At 39.5% G+C, this 20,287-nt stretch overlaps 1 protein-coding gene and 1 long non-coding RNA gene across 2 annotated transcripts; one reads left to right on the top strand and one right to left on the bottom strand.

The window, feature by feature from the left end:
• The first annotated feature begins 7,449 nt into the window (after window positions 1-7,449).
• LOC110675986 lies at window positions 7,450-7,865 on the top strand. Its single transcript, XR_002499971.1, has 2 exons — window positions 7,450-7,600; window positions 7,657-7,865. It is a non-coding gene; the product is annotated as an uncharacterized LOC110675986 (long non-coding RNA).
• A 4,825-nt stretch (window positions 7,866-12,690) lies between these two features.
• Window positions 12,691-13,941, bottom strand: LOC110675136 (glycine-rich protein DOT1-like). The gene is made up of 3 exons (XM_021839518.1): window positions 13,927-13,941; window positions 12,767-13,588; window positions 12,691-12,699 (listed from the first exon to the last, which is right to left on the bottom strand). Exons 1-3 carry the CDS (start codon window positions 13,939-13,941, stop codon window positions 12,691-12,693), a joined length of 846 nt encoding a protein of 281 aa, XP_021695210.1.
• Window positions 13,942-20,287: the final 6,346 nt, after the last annotated feature.

The raw sequence follows: 20,287 nt of genomic DNA, 5'->3' as shown, positions 1-20,287 counted from the left end.
ACTCGTAAAAGAAACAGTTGAGCGTTATGGGAGACCTAGGGCTTATGGGATTACGTCAAATAGGGGGTTTTGTTGAAAAACTTCGGTGAAGTTCCAGTACTCAGTACAATCTACCTTTAGGGGTTGGTGGTCGTCCTTTTAGTTGAGAACTTGGCCGGTACGCGCTATGTCTAAACCAGCAGATTATGCAAATCGAATGTACCTCGGATTTTTTTTCCGCTAGAGTTATAAGTATTTGGGTTATATTTTCATAATCGGAAGGTTTCAAAATATTCCATCGGTGAAATTTTTCCCATACATTTTGTATGGGCTGAAATGTGTAGGAAATTTTCGTGATTTTCATTGATTTTCCTAGTCTTTATTTGAAAAAAATAGCTAAAAAGTGGAAAAAATCAAAATTTCATCGATGGAATATTTTAAAACCTTTCAATTATGACAATATAACCCAAATACTGCGGATTTAAAAGGATGGCGTTTTCGACAAAGGTACTCAGTAGCTCAAGGGCTATCATTATTCTAGTCAAGAAATTCGAGATTTTGCCAGTAGACGGCGTTAGTGAGCAAAGAACTTTTGTTTTGTGGATATTTCAGGAACCAAACCTCTTAGAGAGATGGCATCATCGGAAACAATATTCAAGATCTATCATTATTCTAATCAAGAGATTTGAGATTTCCTTCGCGCATATCCCAGGATTCTGACCACTTAGAAATATGGCTTCTACGGGAAAGATATCTATTAGCTTAAAAACTAGCATTATTCTTGTCAATGGATTCGAGATACTGCCACCAGGCGGCGCTAGTGAGCAAAGAACTTTTGTTTTAGCCCTTGAACTACTAAACAACTTTGCCGAAGACGCCATTTTTCTAAGTACTCAGGATCCTGAGATATCCGCAAAACAAAAGTTTCATGCTCACTAGCGCCGCATAGGGGTGGAATCCCGCAGCTGAATGACCACTGCATGTCAGTCCTTGAGCTACTGAACAACCTTGTCGTGGCCGTGCGGTTAGTGTCGTCAGGCAATGAGTGCATCGTGTCATGGGGCGTGGGTTCAGCCATTGAAACTTTTCGTATGGAATGTTTTTTCGGCTGTACCATTGGAGTCCGTTGTCTAGTGTTAACTACAGTCTGTGCAGCTGAAAGGCTGAAGACGGTGTCCATGTCTTCCTCATCCCTCAAGGTTCATACAGTGCAGGTTATAAAAAGCGCCCCTACCGGCAGTGCCGGATTTGGGCTTCTGGGTGTTACCTATGTGATAGGTCACAATGTTGTATTTACTTTTTTGTATTTTATTTCACTTTGTTATATTTTTTCTTTTCTTTTTTTGTAAATAATTTTGCTTAACATTAGTTTAAATACGTATATACGTAAATATGTAAATAGTATTCCTATATTCCCTATCCTAAGATAACAGTAACCCTTAATAAAATTAATGAAAAAAGAACATTGTGTAAAAAATAATTTGTAAATTATTGTAAATTGTAAATAAAAATAATTTAGATATTTGACGACGAGTAAGATTTCTTAAAGGGAAATTTAAGTGCGAAGGAGATGTTCGGTTCAAATATATGAGGGACCTAAATGCAAAGAGGTTTAAGTGACATTTTCGTTGATTGTTAGCTATCTATTTTTAAAAATTCGACTGTTTTCAAGCTTTTCGATGGTACAGCTTCTGTTCTATTAGTACCACTCCCAAAAAAAGTCCTTTTCTTCTCTGGACATTCCACATCCAAGAATGTTTCTGAAATTCATCATTTTTGCAACATCAAACGTTTCAAAAAGTTATCTGTTGTGAATCCTTTTGAAATCGATAAAGAGTTCTTAGAAATGATTCTTTCCTCAGAATTATTAGCATCATTTTTTTAGTTACAATTGATCAATTTTCACTCTCTTTCTAGTTTTTAATCTTTTTTACTGGAATAGTTTATAGATTCATATACAAAGCCAATTGTCAGCTTTTTACATGAATCTATTATTAATTTGAAAAAAAAAATGAAATTTACTTTTATAATCGATTATGTAAATATATTATAGGTACAATTTTCAAGTTTATCTCTGGTTGGCGCATTCTTTCGAAACAAAAATACCATATTATATGGATTATTATCAAAGTTAACTATAAGTCTTTGCTGAATTCAAAGGAAACTTCAACAACTACAGCACTCAAAATAGAAAAGTACTTAAAAATACTGATTACCACGTCACAAACACTTTCCATTAGACTTCAAGATTCTGATAGCATTTCAAATATGCTTGAATTTTAGAGTTATGATAATAAACCAATAAACTCCTCGAATTGAACAGTACTTCATAGGTTCAGCCATATTTTTTAAGATCATGCAAAAACGCCAAGTGCATTTTAAATTCCAATATTTTTTTAAAAACTAAGACGAGAAGAACTTTGAAGATTTTTGTAACATATTGTCGGATAATAATTGACCAAACCACACTGTGATATTCAGACATTGGGAAAAGAAAAAAATCTACTAAAATATTCGAACGTTTCACGTTAGAATTATACATCCGAATAGAAAAGTATTTCAAAATGTTTTTTATTTTAATTTTGGTTCCTCGGGGGCCTCTCTAATCGAGGGGCCTGGGGCATTTGCCCCCTTGGCACCCCCCTAAATCCGGGCCTGCCTACCGGCCAAATTCTCAACTGAAAAGATAATCATTAGGGCGATTCAAAATTTAAAAATGTTTGAAAGTCCAATCTCCCATATTTTCCCTACCAGCCTTACCATAAAAATAAGTGGCTCAAAGACGATGTAGGTTTATATAGAAAATACTATGGAGAAATTTCGAAAAACGTTCCAACTACGTTAACACTGTAATGTAGGTACAAACTTATCATCCCAAAGTAAAAACTCGTTCTTCAAATCTTGATGAAGGATGTTGATGAAGACACAAATCCCTTTTGAGCTATTTTTGAATGGAATTTTTTAAGATGTTTAAAAGGTTATAATCCCATATGAAGCTAAGTAAATATATATTCTCCTGTACGTCGGATTGAATTGCGCTCTTCAGCAAATTTCTTTATGATAGTTTGGAGAACAAGTTTTTATTAGGGACCTCCATAAATGACGTAGCTTAAAGGGGGGGGGGGGTGTTTGACAATTTGTGACGATTTGCGACGATAGGGGGGTAGGGGTCTAAGCTAAGCTACGTAGCTTGCAGAGAAACGATAAAAAAAAAAACTAGATAGTACTGTAATCTAGAAAGCAAAACACATACAGATAATAATATGCATCTTAAGAGCAGTCGCTTGAGTCAGCCACGTGAGGTGTAGAGCCTACTCGAGTTTTTTATTGATCTTTCACTTCACCATGCGACAACTTTGAAACTCACAAATTTATTTTGTAAAGTACTCTTTTTCAATAGGGAAAGTCTACCAGTTATGGCTATAGTGGTTCTCTATTTGGCCATATGTGTTTTCTCGAAAACTTCCACATTTTGAATATTTTTTAATGTTTTAACATAAAGATTCATTTGATATAAAACTACTAAAACACACAGAATGATTAAAAATTCGAAAATAACCAAATTATCACCTATGGCGAAATAGGGAACCTTACCCTAGTTTTTCCATCAAGTACTCATTCAAGTCCAGCATATGATTCTGAAAAAGGTAATAGTAGAATATGCAACAAGTTGCAGAATGACGATTTTTACAGCATAAGTCGTACATCAACTGAAAACATTTGCGTCATGAAAAACTTTTACGCTACTTCATAGTTAAGTGCAGGAAAGTAGGCCGTTTCATGACAGACTGGCGTGATGAATAACAGAATGTTACGATTAGAAATAGCAAAAATTAGATTTCCATCAAAAATGAAATCAAAATAGTTTTTTGCAATTAGGGTTTCGTTTTACTTAGCCGTAAGCGCTATTATTCGTCGTATCAAACTTAAAATGTTCCACTACGGCGGATATTCCAACTTACCTGCAACATAGATTCATTTTCCAAGTGTAATATTGTGACAGCTGTTATGGTTTGTACACTTGTACACCAAAAATGCAATAAAACTACTGTATTTCGATAAATAACTTCAGTTCAATTATCCTCTTTGCACATTTTCACTGAAATCGCATGGACGAACAGGATTTGATAGAAATGCTTAGCGATCGACACCAGTCACACCACTTTACGATACAAGATTCTTCCCACTCCCCTGTGTGACTTACTTCGCCGGGCACTTATTTTCACTATGGAAAACCTTCGTATTTCTTCACTGAAGGATTTCATTTTAATCACACGCCGTAAAACTTCTACAATTTACGAAATTTCCTCAACGACTGCGTATAATTGATAATGTATACAAAGCTCAATCTGTCGTACTGAGAAAAAAAAGCTTATCCGCGTCTTCTTCTTCTTCTTCTTCTTCTTTTTCTGGCCAAACGACACCTTTTGGCATAGGTTGTACTTTTATGTCCGTCTATTTCTGGTACTAAGCCTAAACACGGACGCTGAGGGAGGCCTCCACACACATCGAGACCCTACGTATCGGACCAACGGCTTAACGGCTTCCCTTCCAACGGCTTAACGGCTTCCCTTCCGAAGGAAGACGTGATCAGATAATTTATGCCTCAGAAATTCCCGACGGCATCGACGGAAATTGATACCCGATCGACTGGGATGAGAGGCAATCACGCTCACCACTACACCACCGACGCAGCTTTATGCTCATTAATGTGTGCGCGTTGCTCAGCGTAGAAAACAATTCACTGAGAAAAATCCACACGTGTGATTCATGTGTTTAAAATTATGGATCGATTCATGAACGTCTATATCGATTTGTTGTGATTTTCTCACAAACTTCATGTGTGTTACACATTAGTTTGGCTTCATGAACTGATTCATCAACCGACAACATGAATTTTATAATATTTCACATAAGTTCCTGAAGTATTCCATTTCAAATTCGTACACGCAAACAAATTTTGTTGTATAATCTACCGAATCCATGGTAGAATTAAGAACTGCACCAACGATTTTCAACCGACTACAAAAATCTGTTAAGTTTACTATAAACTGGTAAAAATCACTGAGTCGTGTAGTAAATGTGACTATGTCCATAGTAGCCGCGACTACAAAGCATTGTATTTCAATCCGTGACACCCATCGTACAACACAGTATGGTGAAAAGTACAATGCCAAACTTGTCAAATCTAGAATGTTTCTAGTCATAAATACTACAACTCTGGTTAAATAAACAGAATATATTTTCTTGTTGACTATGTTATGGTAGAGTTAACAGATTAATGTAGTCGGTTGAAAATCGTTGGTGCAGTTCTTAATTTTACCATGGATTCAGTTGTTTCTACAATAAAATTCATTTCAGTGTATGTGTCAACATATGGGTGCATAGATCATCACACAACACGGATTTAGTGTGTATAACTTATGGTTATCTTGTGTCATGATCATCACGTTCAAGTTGGTCGATTTGAAATCGATAAGCTTGCTGCCGATTTCCGTGTTCCAAATTTCTAAATTGTTAGTGATCAATGGACCTCGTGTCGAACGACAGTCATCATCATGTTTCAAAGAGAGGTTATTAAAAACGTTTTTTTTTCTCTTATAAGCAGGTGAAATCAACTCACCTGTAAAAAAACTGAACTGCTACGGCAAATGAAATGTAATATGTTGGTAACAAAATGTTAATTAAATCTTAAATTTGTTTTACCAAATTAGGATGATAGTGTTGTCAAATAACACAGAACACCTAGATATAAGAAATGAATGTAATGTTTGGAATGATACTAATAAAAAAAAAAAAAAAAAAAAAAAAAAAAAAAAAAAAAAAAAAAAAAAAAAAAAAAAAAAAATGTTTCAAAGAGAAGAAGCAAATTCTGAAGCTGGAAGTGAGGAAAATTTACGGATTTGTTTTTCTTTCTATTAGTGAAGAGGTCCGAGTGAAGATGGAGATTTTATTCTAATTTTCTATACATAAAATGCATAACTTCCAGCATTTGATATAATGTAGAGAATCGGATTACACTAACGGATTATCCTAGCTTTCAGCTTCGAATAAAATGAAATATTCTAATCTCGGGCCTCCCAAAATATGAATTTGCGGCGCCCAGCTTGTTGCTGACTCATTTGTTTGAAAAAAAAAATTCAAGTGAGCTTGCGACAAGCAGAGGAGCCTCGAATCCATATTTTGGGAAGCAAGAGTTCTTCTATCAAATTTCTTCTGTCAGTCTCATAACATTCATGTTCTGTCACACATGACTATCTAAAGCCACTACATTTCGAATTCTATAAGCAAATCAGTTGGTGTTCATGTTTTAATATTTAGACATTCATGTTTGTTTCACATGACAACCTAATGTTGATACACATGTTATTATATCGTGAAGACAATGACGAAATCCATATGGCTACCACACTCAAGTCATGTGATTTTCCTCATTGCGCAAATCTGTAAGTAAAGCACACGACCTTGACGTGTAGATTTTTCTCAGTGTTCCTTTGATTGTGTTGTTTTCGCTGCACAGTGAGCAACTGTCATGATTGTTCGGTCAAGGGCAATGAGAATATATACTAAGGTGTGGAAGAAGAAGCAAAGGGTTTGTATTAGTAAAGAGAAAAAACGTAAACAAAAATAACTACGTCACTAATTTACATGGTTTCTTATGGGAGCTCGCTCGCTTGTAGTAGTGAAACATTTTGCACCGTACACGGATGTCACGCACACTAAATGTCTTCTTCCTCACCTCGGTATATATTCTCATTGGGTCAAAGGGAATTGTGTTTATATGTTTAGGTTGAATTTTGATGGGAATTAATATATTTCATCATGCTGAAGGAATGAAGGGAGATTCCCGTAGATCTGTATATTCTAGTGAAACATTTTATCATATCGTTGATATGTTGTATTTTCACCACTATATCACAGTACGTAAGCCGTTAGTTGTGAGACGAATCCGGAAACTGATTGCGACAGAAATGAAAACGGTGAACGAATAGAGAAACCGGCAAGTAATAATTTGATTGCATTATTTCCAATAAACGATCAAGATTTATCAAAATCTTTTTGTTCAATGCGAAAACCGTTTTGGTAAAGAATTGTTTGTATAAGCATCATTCACTTCAATACTGGGAAAATTGCAGTTTCTCACTGATCAAAGCTTAATACGATGGATATTGTCCATCCAGGTTAAATTTAGAAAATCAAGTTCGGCCAACTAGACGTTCATATCATACCGAAGTTCCATAGTGTATCTTTGGACGGTAGTCGGGACTGAAATGATCTGTTACTGTATATTTGTTAAAATTGAAATACGTTGACAAATAATCATATATAATAAATTTGGATACAAAACTAATCAAATTTGTAAAGTTTTAAATAGTATTAAAAGCTTTTGTGCAAAAATTACATTATTACAAAGACAACTTTTCCAGTCGTTTATCGTAACTTGTCACGCGCATCAGACAACCATAAAATATCAGTTGAACTATGGTTTGTTTACCTTCGCGCATCGTGTTAGCAACTCACAAAAGTAAAAACATAGATTTGCTCGTCTGCTTCAAAAAGGTTTTGTTAAATAAATTAAAACGGCCTAGGTTCTTGATAAATTGAACAATATGACGGACGTGTAAGTAAAATTCTACGTTTCTTATATTGTGAAACCCTAATTTGAACATTTTACAGATTCGAGGATGAAGAATATTTGGATTTGGTGTAAGATGAGGACCAAACGGATCCGTTCCAAACCGACGAAAGCACAGTCGAAAGTGAAACTAGTTGTGATGCCGGGGAAGGATCTTCCAAACAGAGCTCCGACTAGGGTGCCGGTACCAATGGTTGTAATGTACCAGTAGATTGGACTATGGAATAAAACGTACATTTTTTGATAAAAACGACATGTGCTATTTTTGGTGGATAGATCGTCTCTTGTTTAGTCGATTTGCCAAGTTTCAGCTTTTTATTTCATCAAAAAGTCATATAAATAATTAAGTTTACGCAAAAAATTTGCTCCCTTGCACCAATAGTTGCCGTCGTGCTCCAGTAGTGGATCAACGGATGGAAGCAGTTTTTAAAATGGATGTATAAAATTGAAGAAAAGTCCCAGAGATGTTCTTAATGCTTCATTCGAAAGATATTAGTTGCTGTTCAAAGGGAAAAATGTTAAACCTGTGTAAAAGTTTGTCTTTTTGTTTAAAATTCCTTGTATAATTCCAAAACGTCTACTACTGGAGCACTAGCGCAACTACTGGAACACGTGTACCAATAGTGGCTCAAGCGTTTTAATTTTATGTTAAAAAATTAGTTTTATCACTCTTTTTATATTTTTCCCATATAGTAGAGGTTGAAATCTTTCTGTTGACGCCAAAAGATCTCTGCTAAGGCTTTTCGTTATTTTGTTATGATTTTTTATAGCTTAGGTAGTCCACTAATGGCACCGGCACCCTACCTCTTTGTTTTCACGGGAGTTTTCTTTCGACGCTTGTATCGCGGTCAATTACGGCCAAGGGAATTCGCTAAACGCAACGTAGAAGGAGATTCGATTAATGATGTTTTCGAATGCATCTGGAATGCAGCTAATTCTCAAATTCAACGTCAGATTGTGTTCGACGATGAAGTGCCAAAGTGGTCGGAGAAACAGCACCCAGATCCGGACGATATTGATCTGTTTATAACATTGTACGACGAGACAAAGAAGAAGACATACGCGCCTTCAGCTGTGACTCCCAGCAGAGTTCTTGCCACATGGAGAGAAAAAAGCATAAAGATTTACGCTTATGTGTATTCTGTTAAAGTGGAGACGGCTGCCCAATATCAGCTGGTATTGCGTCAGCTGATTGCACCATCGTCACAAGACCGAGCTAGAGCCAACTCTATGCGCGATGATGCCGTGTTAGCTCAATCACTTCGCGATACACATCCACATCTTGAGGGTCACCAAAGCTCGTGGCTACTCTGGGCAAATGTGATTCATTCTTCTCCAGCCCACACACATGAAAAGCTGAAGGCAGAGGAAGCACCCCCACTTCAGTTATCAAAATATTTTCGGTGGACTGCGGTTTCAGAGCCTGTTAGATTACATGCAGCTCACAGAGGATTGATGGTTGCTCACACTGTTAACGATGCAAGAACTTGCGGAACTGAAAAGTGATGTGGACCGTGCCTTCGACATTATGCAAAGCGTTCGGCAAAGGATTAGTTCGATGGCATCCCGAGGATCAACAGGAACACAGTTGTTTACAGCGATGGAAGATGCTGTTCGCCCTGAAGAATCTGAACTGAGCCGAGAGTTAGCCGAGAAGGTAACGGATTGCCAGGATGTGGACCATTCGTAAAATTCCAGAGAACAATTATTTTGTCGAGATAAGAATCACAATACAATAAAGAGAAATAGTGTTTGTTGTTAAGGACAAAAAAAGAGAGTTTTAAAATAATGTTTCAAAGATATTTATGTGAATATCTTTAATTTATTGATACAATTTCGGGATTTTAGTTATTAATGCTTATTCATATACAGGTACAGGTATGGCAGTTCGATTAACACGTGGGTTCATTTTTACATGGATTATGTTTATTCAGGAACAATATCGAAGTTAAACTCCTTTCGATTCTGTTCCCTCCAGAGAAATAACCACAGTGTTGGAACAATTTGTAGCATGAATATAATCTGAAATGGTTGACTGCTTCGCATACATCTGAACGAACAGGATCGCCTTCACGATGAATCCTTCTCAGGTATTGCTTTACTTTCCCGAAAATAACTTCAATGGGGTTGAAGAAAGGGCAGTACGCAGGAAGGAATATTGGAATGATTCCGATTGACCGGAGATACCTGATGATGTTGGCGTCACAGTGTATCCTTGCACCATCCATTATCCAGACCGAGTAAAATCCTGGATAGCTTTGAACCTGGCGATGTTGAAGGGCAAAGGTGCGGCAATACTCAAAGCATTTTTTCCTGTTAAATGTGCCTTCTGTACAAAAGCTATCGAGGATTCCCCCTACTCCAAGGAAACATAAGAAGGATTCCCTTGGCTTTCGACAAAACTCGCCTCTGTAGACCACTTTCTGCCCAACCACCCCATACCCTTTTCGACGAAGCATATCGCGGTTATCAAATGCGACTTCGTCCAAAAAAATTAGATTATACAGGTCCCAAGGAATGGCTAACATTTCTCGCGTGAACCGTACGATTTCTTCATTGCGGATCTGGATGGCTCGTCGCTCTATAACCTTCCATGATAGTCCTGAATCGTGCAGAATTGTGCAGACAGAAGAAACACTAATATTGATGTGGAAATTGCAGTTGGAACTTTTGCTTAGCTTAATCCAGGAAAAGCAGCGGCTCTTTTTTATACAGATCAACTAGCCATCAAGCCCGCCACGCTTTGAAAATTTCTTATATGTTTGTTTTCGTTGCTTCCGCTGGAACAAACCATCCTTTTCATATTTGGTGAACCAATTATAAATGGTTGCTAATGATTTTCCATATATTTTGGCCAAATCTTGCTTTGAGATGCCCAAGAAGTAGTGTCCATATAGGGCATGATAAACTGTGTTTGGATTTGCCTGTCGTTGTCGGACGCTTTTGATGATAATATTAGCCATTGAATGCTGAGGATAGGTAATATTTAATAACTTTATTAAATGTATGAAAGAAGGAGTTAAATACTTACATTTTCCTGTGCCAACACGAAATTCAAGAATAGAATACAATATTAATGTTTAATGCATTCGATGTTGAAGATCAACAACGATAATAATTGATAACGATTCTCAAGTTTATTTACATTTAAGACCAGTGACATCACTGAAAATAATGACATGTTGTTTGACAGATAAAAACGTCGGAAGAAAAGTTCGGTTCGGCAGGCTCACCACCGAATTCTAACTTAGTGCTACGCCGACAATACAAGCACATCACCCTACGGAGTAACTATTCTAAACTGGAAAGGTAAGATAATTTCCAGAACATTTTTTGTGCTCATCACACTCCACAACACACCCTCCCATAAAAGCTTGTTTCGTAGTACCGTAAAACGGAGTAACTTTGATAGTTGTTTAGAAGAAAAATTCAATATTTATACATTCTGTTTCAAAGAATTACAATCTTTATTTTTAAAACAAGTACTGACATCCTACCTACCGATTGCAGTTGATAGATTACCAAAAGATAGGTTTTGATTTTATATATAATTTTTCATATAATTGAAAGTCGTTTTTCTGTTTTGGGGTAACTTTGATAATGGAGTATCAATCGAACAAAATTAAATGAATTACGGAACATATATAGGGCGTTGCTGACATAGATTACAAAAATGGTCCCAGTTTGTGAAAATGAATTTCGCTAAGAGATTTGAGACCGAATTCATGTTCTACTTCAACTAGACTGTCAAGAATAAGTGGCGAACTCATTATGACATACTAATACTCTTTACTTTTGCATTCGCTTTGCTTAACTGATTATCAGAAACTTTGTTATTTCGTTTAGTATGTTGTGGGTCTCCCACTATCAAAGTTACCCGCATTATCAAAGTTACCCTGTTTTACGGTTTAACAAATTTATCACGTTAGTATAACATAGGGTTTCAATGCTAGTCATGGACCCCTTAGTAGCTGAAATTCATTCTAGACGCTTTTCCGCAATGATATCTCAGACGCATATACGTTTTGTAGAGTCTAACAACAAATTCAATGTCTTTACTTCATAGTACGTCTATGAAACATACAAAATCATTCGATTTTTCCAGCGAAATATGCATTTGCAAAACTGTTGTCCGAAATCCCATTATGGACCCTCCCGGGGTCCATAATAGGATTGTTTACAAATTTGACGTTGCGTATTATGGACCCTCCATTTGATTCCCATGTAATCCGGCTCGCTGCCGACGAGCCTATTATGGACCCACCTGGAAATGCGTATTATGGACCCTCTTGTGTGGTTTCATTTACAAAATTGTTCAAATATCTGTATTTATGCGTCTCAAACCAAATATTTTGCCTGAAACTGCTGACTAACAATGCAATCGAAGTTCCCCCGGTGGATTTTCATAGGAATAAAGTTGCTTTGAGTGTTAATTTTATGTTTTTCTGTAGGGGGTCCATAATGCGCAAAGGGTCCATAACCGGCATCGACTCCCTACATACGAAATTTGGCAAATTTCTTGATGACACACCTTAATATTTTGTTACGATGCTATCGATTCACGACACACCCAATAGACCGGTCAAACTCTGATTGAGTAATAAACTTCCTCCTAGGACAAGCAATGCGCTAATGCCAGGGCGCGATTACGCAATGGACGAAATAACACGTGCACTGCCAATAACCTTCAATTCCTCCTACGAAAGCTATAAAACCATGACTGGTTCCGGGATAGAAGTTTCATAATGAAAGCGGCAATCGTAGTGCTAATTTTATTTGCTTTGGAAACCCTGGAAGCGAGGGTGTGTCCCAGTAAAGGTAAGTCAGAGTAAAGTGTTAATTGTCCAGTTTAGCAACATGATTGAGTCTACTAATCTTTGCAGTATGTGATGATCCAAACGAAGAATACCGGATATGTGGATCAATGTGCGAAAAAACATGTGACAACTTGGAAGATTGTGATTTGTGTCCAGCGATTTGTGTGAAAGGGTGTTTTTGTAAGGACGGCTACGTCCGTGATGCATATGGAACATGTATACTAGCTTGTGATTGTCCTGTTGCAACTACCACAACAATTACACCAACTACTAAGAAAAAGAAACGCTGTAAGCGACCGTGTAAATGCAAGACTACCACTACTGAAGCACCTACTACGCCGCCTTGTGATTGCGATACGACTACACCTCCACCACCACCGTGTGATTGTGATACCACTACGCCTCCACCGCCTTCTTGTGATTGCACCACTACACCACCTCCACCACCGCCATGTGGTTGTACTACTACACCGCCTCCGCCACCTCTGTGTGATTGCACTACTACACCGCCACCACCGCCGCCATGTGATTGCATTACTACACCGCCTCCACCACCGCCTTGTGATTGCGATACGACTACACCTCCACCACCACCGTGTGATTGTGATACCACTACGCCTCCACCGCCTCCTTGTGATTGCACTACTACACCACCTCCACCACCGCCATGTGATTGTACTACTACACCGCCTCCGCCACCTCCGTGTGATTGCACTACTACGCCGCCTCCGCCACCTCCATGTGATTGCACTACTACGCCGCCTCCACCACCACCATGTGACTGCGAAACTACTCCTCCTCCACCACCTCCATGTGATTGCACCACAACACCGCCTCCTCCACCTCCGTGTGACTGCGACACTACTCCACCTCCACCACCTCCATGCGATTGTACTACTACACCGCTACCTCCACCGCCTTGTGATTGCACTACTACACCGCCTCCACCACCTCCATGTGACTGCGATACTACTCCACCTCCACCTCTACCATGTGATTGCACTACTATACCGCCTCCACCACCTCCATGTGATTGCACAACAACGCCGCCTCCACCACCACCATGTGACTGCGACACTACTCCACCTCCACCGCCACCATGTGATTGCGATACCACTACACCTCCACCACCGCCCTGCAATTGTGAAACTACTCCCTGTAGTTGTCCTTAAAAAATACGTATTTATTGAATTATTATTAATATACGGCCTAACTTATATCAAAGAAAACCTCATTATTTTCAATATCACAAAGTACGTCTATGGGGACGGACCTGGTGTAGTGGTTAGAACACACGCCTCTCACGCCGAGGACCTGGGATCGAATCCCATCCCCGAGATAGTCACTAAAAATTTCAGTGACGACTTCCTTCGGAAGGGAAGTAAAGCCGTTGGTCCCGAGATGAACTAGCCCAGGGCTAAAAATCTCGTTAATAAAGATAGAAAAAAAAAAAAAAAAGTACGTCTATGCTTGTTCCTAGATCTCAGTACATACCATACCATGAAACATGTTTAGACTCCCAAAGGCTGAATAAAAGTAAATTGGTACGCCCCTTGCTCGTCTCTAGCACGCCTCTAGTGTTGGGAATGTAAAATCTTTGACAGTCGTTTGTTTACACTTCTATAGAAAACAACTGATGCATGTTTGATCAAAGTAATTGATCTCGTTCAGTAGTAACGTCAAATGGAACTCGGAAGAAGAAAAAATATTGTGCACAAATACCTCCGTAGTGTTCTTATGTTCTTCACATTAAAGCTAAGTATGCTGTTTCGCTAAAGAAAAGTAAAAATTTATGCCCAAGAAATGGTCAAGAAATTTCGTACAGTGAGCTCCATTTGAATTGACATTTTTTTTCTACTGCGTACTGCGATCAAAGAAAAATGCTTTTCTTGAGCATTTCTTGCAAGAAATTTCCCACGCATCGAAATAGGCGATTACTTTTCTGTTGAAGTGCATACTTCGCTTAAGGCTGTGATCCGTTTCACCAGTTCGTTTAACTATTAGTTAAAATTTGACATTTCAATAGTTATTTTTCCCTCAAATGGTTAAATTGAATATCGCAGTCGACCCATTTGAGCTTTGACAGTCGAGTAGTTATTTCAGAACAAAGTTGACAGATGGTTAGTTATTCTCAAATTCACAGGAATTCGAACTGTCAAATTTAACCATGCTCCAGAGCAGGGTTATTTCTAACCGGAGGGAAAATAACTATCGAGCTGTCAAATTTCAACTAAAAGTTAAACGAACTGGTGAAACGGTTCACAGCCTAAGAAGAACAAAAGCTGGCCAAAGGCCATGTTTTGATTTTAAGAAGGTTCCCGGTCAAAAATCTAACACTGCGATTGGACGTAAGAACGTGCCGGGAAGATTCAAATTCGTGTTTGTCAACAAATTCACGAAAGAGGCCATGGTTTGGCAAGCGATTGTGGCCTGAAACGATATCACTCGTCACATCCTCAACGATGACATCCCAAGTTTAACGGTGTTCAGTAAAAAATGATGATGATTTCAATACCTCTCTGTAATTGAAGTAAAGAGCGTATTTTTTTCTCTCCAAGAGAATTGCTCTCTGGACTCCCTAAAACTGGGTGTCATGTTTCATTTCGCTCGGGTAGAATATAAAAACACTTAATTTTCTTGCAAAAAAAAAATTGTTTTACTACCTACATGACTGAAAAATATCTCCATCAAGAGAAAGATTCGAGATTTTATTCAAACCAAAGAAATTGTTCTTCTTCCTGGCAACACGTCCTCACTGGGAAAGAGACTGCTTCTCTGCTTAGTGTCTAATGAGCACTTCCACAGTTATTAACTGAGAACCTTTCTTTGTCAAAAATGCCATTTTCGCATTTGTATATCGTGTGGCAGGTACGATGATACTCTATGCCCAAGGAAGTCAAGGAAATTTCCATTACAAAAAGATCTTGGACCGACCGGGAATCTAACCCAGACACATTCAGCATGGCATTGCTTTGTAGCCGTGGACTCTAACCACTAGGCTAAGGAAGGCCCCAAAGAAATATAACGATCCAATACAGTAACTTTGGAGTGCTAATAAAACAACTGCAAATAAACCACGAATGGATATTTAAAACTTATTAAATCAGAAGCATGCTACTATGCTATGTGCTAAACAGAAGGTTATAAAATTCGATTTGTAACATAAGATTACTTACTCAACCTGCTGGTTCAGACATGACGTAAGCCATTTTGGCATTTTCTGACACATACCTAATTTTGCATACGGAAATTGTTGCCCATGGTTGGCGCACGTTTCTGAGTAAGCTATTCCGCATTGTTGGAACACTTCGTTCAGGCGTGTGCATTCTGAAAATATTTGAGGCGATCAAGTTCAAGGGGGATTTGGCAAAACAAAGTGTGAGAAGAAAAGATTCCGACCAGCGCATTTCAACGAAATTATCATTATTTTATTTATTAACTAGTGGTCCCGGCAAACTTCGTCTTGCCATCAAGTAGGCTGTTGAAAACGGCTATGAATCGTACCATCCAAAATGACAGTTCCGTTCAGTTTCGTTTTTCCTACTTTTTCGGTAAACATCCTGGAACTTTTATACACACAAACACGTCGGAATCCTTGACGAACAAAATGGAGAAACAATCATACAAATCCGTTGCCTCGTTCGTGAGCCATTTCGTGACATACAAACAGCATTCCATTTTTATTTATATAGATGTGGTTTTACATCGATTAACGTGATAAAACCTCGCCAACAATATTTCGCCAATTCACTCGGTTCATGGCCGCTCCTCTCCACCCTGGACTGCGTCCCACGCTCTCCAAGTACACCTGGTCGATCCACCTAGCTCGCTGCGCCCCACGCCTTCCTGTGCCAACCGGATCCGAAGCGACCACCATCTTTACAGGGCTTGTAGCAAGTACGCTTTATTATTTATTAAAAATTCTTTGTTAAATTTAAGACTGTAAATATTACATGTTATTTTGTTATTTGTTAATTTATTAAACTTTGCATGTCCATTCGTTTTTATAAATTTAATCTCCAATGCAATCACCGCCAATTGCTCTAATAGAGAATATACGACATAGTTACTCACGCCTAAAACGAGTGTCTTGAGTTCCCTATGGTCAGCTACCAGGAAAGCGCATGGTTTTGCAAGCCTGTTGAGCGTCATGACGCCACCCAAAATCCGCTTGGGTCGCGGGCACTGACCCATATGCCTATGCTATTCAGGATGCGTTGACCTTTTCCTTGTTCGGCATTCCACGCTTGTCACGAAGCTTAGCGAGCAAGCTGACTAGATGGTTTGAATAGTCAGTTGGAATGAGATGCACGACTTCGGGAAATATTGCAGATAAATTCCTTTGATGCTCGGTTTCGCAAAATTTAACTTCGTTGAATTTCGCGAAGTTGGGGACAATGTTGAAAAACTGCGGCATCTGAGGATTACTTCAGCCTCGAATCGTTCACTTTGTTCCGTTTCGTGGAAGAGGCAAGAACGGTCTAATTTTTGTTACCGTGCCGCAGTGTGATTGTAAAGGTGAAAGTGACATAGGAAACTTAAGATATTTAGCTAATTTATGTTCTTCCATATCCCTCTAGTAAGCATAGTTGTAGTAAAGTAGTGCAGGTCGATCATTACTTACCAGATCGTGAAGTGTGTGCGTTGATATTGTTTCAAGAAGGTAATAGACGTTCATTGTGAAAGGTGAAACAATATTTTAATTCCGTCCCCACGTGTGCGTATGAAAATTCTATCCGGAATAGGTCGTGGCAGCATAGGCGAAGCCGTCACACTGCGATCAGTTTTTGCGACCGTTTTTGACCCCACGCAACGGCTTCAAAGCTTCCCGGGGTACACGTGGCCGGAGAAGGACGCGATCACCAAATTCGCGCCTTTGGCAGGCAAGCCTACCCATTCGCAACAGCAAGAGTCGAGAGGAGACCAACCCCCCCTGCAGCGAGCATCAAAGTAGCGAACAAACCAGCACGCCACCGGAGCAAATTGCCGACGGCGCCTCAACTATTGTGTGCGCGCCACTGCAGGATCGAGCGTTTGTACCGCGCTTACGCGTAAGCCCGCGCACCGGTGAGGGAGACACCACCAACCGCATCGCCTGTTCGATTGCCATCCCGGCGAGAGTACCAGGCTGGAGGTAGTGAGCTAAACTGCCCCAGTCACCGTAAGCGTCTCCCCACCCACATCAAAACCCTAGGTAACGAGTGAGTACGAAAATTGCATGCATGTTTGTTAGTGTCGTCCATGGCCATGTGACCCAATAGAGGCACAACAACATTATTTTGCTAGTCCGTCATAGCCCATAATTCGGCGGCGCTAGCATAGAACTCACCCGAGAGTGAGAGGTGGAGGTGTGAGCTCCACGGAGCGAATGTCGGAGTTCGAAGCTTGAAGAGAAGAAGAGCAGCAGAAGATCTCGCGCATCGAGTGCGCGCCGCAGGAGAAGTTGATCCGCACACACAGAAATAGCTAGAGGGAAGTTAGTGGGAAAGAGAGTAGACTAGGCCTAGGCAATGTAGAGAGCGATAGTGGAAATAAAGCATGTATAACTAGTTTTGGAGCAATCCATGTATTTTTGTTCCCCCAATAAAATTTAGTTTGCTCCATGCACGGAGGAAAAAGCTCAATGTATTTTGAATGTATTTAGTTAGCGTCTTTTAAGGTTTCTATGTTGCTTCGCGTCCGTATGTAGTTTTTTGTAGTAGTTTTGGGTTATTTACTGGGTGGTCAGCCCGAAACTGACTTTATGTTATTTTGGGACTGTTCTTTAGTTTTCTGCGGAGTGGGACGGGTGAACGTTTTGGACTGGACCTGTGAGGAAAAACCCCGCCTTCAAAACTTGTCCTCGGCCGTTTATTGGAGGAATTTATGTGTGAACTTTTCTGAAGTTGCTGTGTCCGCTCGGAAACGTGAAGTACGACGGACTATTTGAGTCAGCCAGTCAGCTTACCCACTAATGAAGTGACCCTTCCCCAAGAAGGTCTCAAGCCGGGCAACGTAATCTCTGTTGGGTGGTCTCCTTTCGGAGTGGCGCATAAGCTACCCAATTAAAAAGTAAGCTCGACAGGCTGGCCCGTTATAGGCTGTTGTCCGGCATTCTTGCAACATGCCCAACATGCCCAACGTATCCTTCCAGATTTGGCCACCTTCAGGAGACTGGGTTCGCCGTGGAGTTGGTCGAGCCCGTGGTTCATGCTTCGCCGCCACACACCGTTCTCCTGCACGCCGCCGAAAATCGTCCTTAGCACTCGGCGTTCGAAAACCCCCAAGAGCTTGCAAATCCTCCTCTAGCATAGTCCACGTCTCATGCCCATAGAGGACTAGCGGTCTCATACGCGTTTTTACATGGTGCATTTGGTGCAGTTGTGAATCTATCTTGACCGCAGTTCCCTCTGAAACCCATTGTAGGCACGACTTCCACTGATGATGCACCTTCGTATTTCCCAACTAACATTGTTGTCAGCCGTCAGCAAGGATCCAATATAGACCAATGCACGCGTTCATTCTTTGACATTTGAGCGGTGCCGTGTTATTTACGTGACCATAGCAACGAATGAATTTGGCACTGCTCAAACGTCAAATTAGTGAACTCGTGCATTGGTCCATAGAGAAACTCGTGCACCACCTCAAAGGTATCCCCGTTGTAGCAATGGCAATATGGGCCAGGTACGCAATCTGGCGGGACAAAATTCATAACTCGGTAACGAAGTATTTCCGGCATTTGGTGTCTTCGGCAAAGTTGTTTGTAACTTCGAGGACCATCTACATAAACAGATAGTTCGTAAATCCTCCGCATGGGTGGCGCCACAATCTATTTTTTTACTGTGACTTTCTAAAGACTTGCCATGTTCGCCAAAACTGTTCATTTTCATAAAGTAAACAACTCTCTCGAAGACGTCAAAATTGTTACTGTTTTGTTACTAATGGACCTGTGCACGGGTTTACTATTTGACGTTTTAGCGGTGCCGTGTTATTTATGTGACCATGGAAACCAATGAATTCGGCACCGCTCAAACGTCAAATCAGTGAACTCGTGCATTGGTCCATTCTCGAAAACTTATTCATACAGACTCAAGTCAAAAAAGGTATACAAACTTACTTTATCGATCCTACGTGTTAAGCAGGCGGAATTCTACACGTACCGCTCTGTACCAACTCAACTTTTCACTTTTAGAACGTTTAATTTCGGGATTTACAAAACGACGAAAGTAAGATTTTCAACTTTCGCAACCTAACCACTACTTTCGCCGCCCTGCTGTATGGAGAGACAAAGTGACTTAACCACGAATCAAAACAAAACACTACTTGAGCCGATTTTACACTGGTAGAAAAACGTCGAAAGTAACTTGATGAAACGGCTTATGATTTTGTATAATTATTTTTTTTTGGGAAATAATAGAAACTACGTAGATTTTGAACGTGAGCTGATTGTCTGCAAAATTTAAGTGGCATACACTGCGAAAAAATGTTAAAAAGGTGATTCATTTTAAAACAGTTTTAGAAGACAGGTTGTGATTCTTCTGAATTAACTTTCTCAAAACCGTATGAAAGTTACTTACGTCGATTTGAAAAAGTAATCAAGAATTGATGATTTTTGTCTTGTATTTGTTGATGTTTGTTGGACCTTTCACGTTTCTTGTGCAAAAACAGAAGGGAAATACCACAGGAGTGATAGGGTTAAGTACCGCTGTATATGTATTCGTCCTTCGTGTTTGCTACCAATTATTAATCATGGCGATGGTTCATGAGAAGCGAGATGGCATGCTAAATAGATGTACTTTGATGAAAGTGGGAAATCTTTAAAAGAACGGCCATTCCCCAAATTCGGCCTCTTTTAGTATCAGACGTCCGTATGCTG

The sequence above is a fragment of the Aedes aegypti genome, chromosome 2 (assembly GCF_002204515.2).
Source record: "Aedes aegypti strain LVP_AGWG chromosome 2, AaegL5.0 Primary Assembly, whole genome shotgun sequence".
Classification (NCBI taxonomy): domain Eukaryota; kingdom Metazoa; phylum Arthropoda; class Insecta; order Diptera; family Culicidae; genus Aedes; species Aedes aegypti.
Note: the sequence above shows the minus strand (reverse complement) of the source record. Positions and strands in the feature narration are given on the sequence as shown.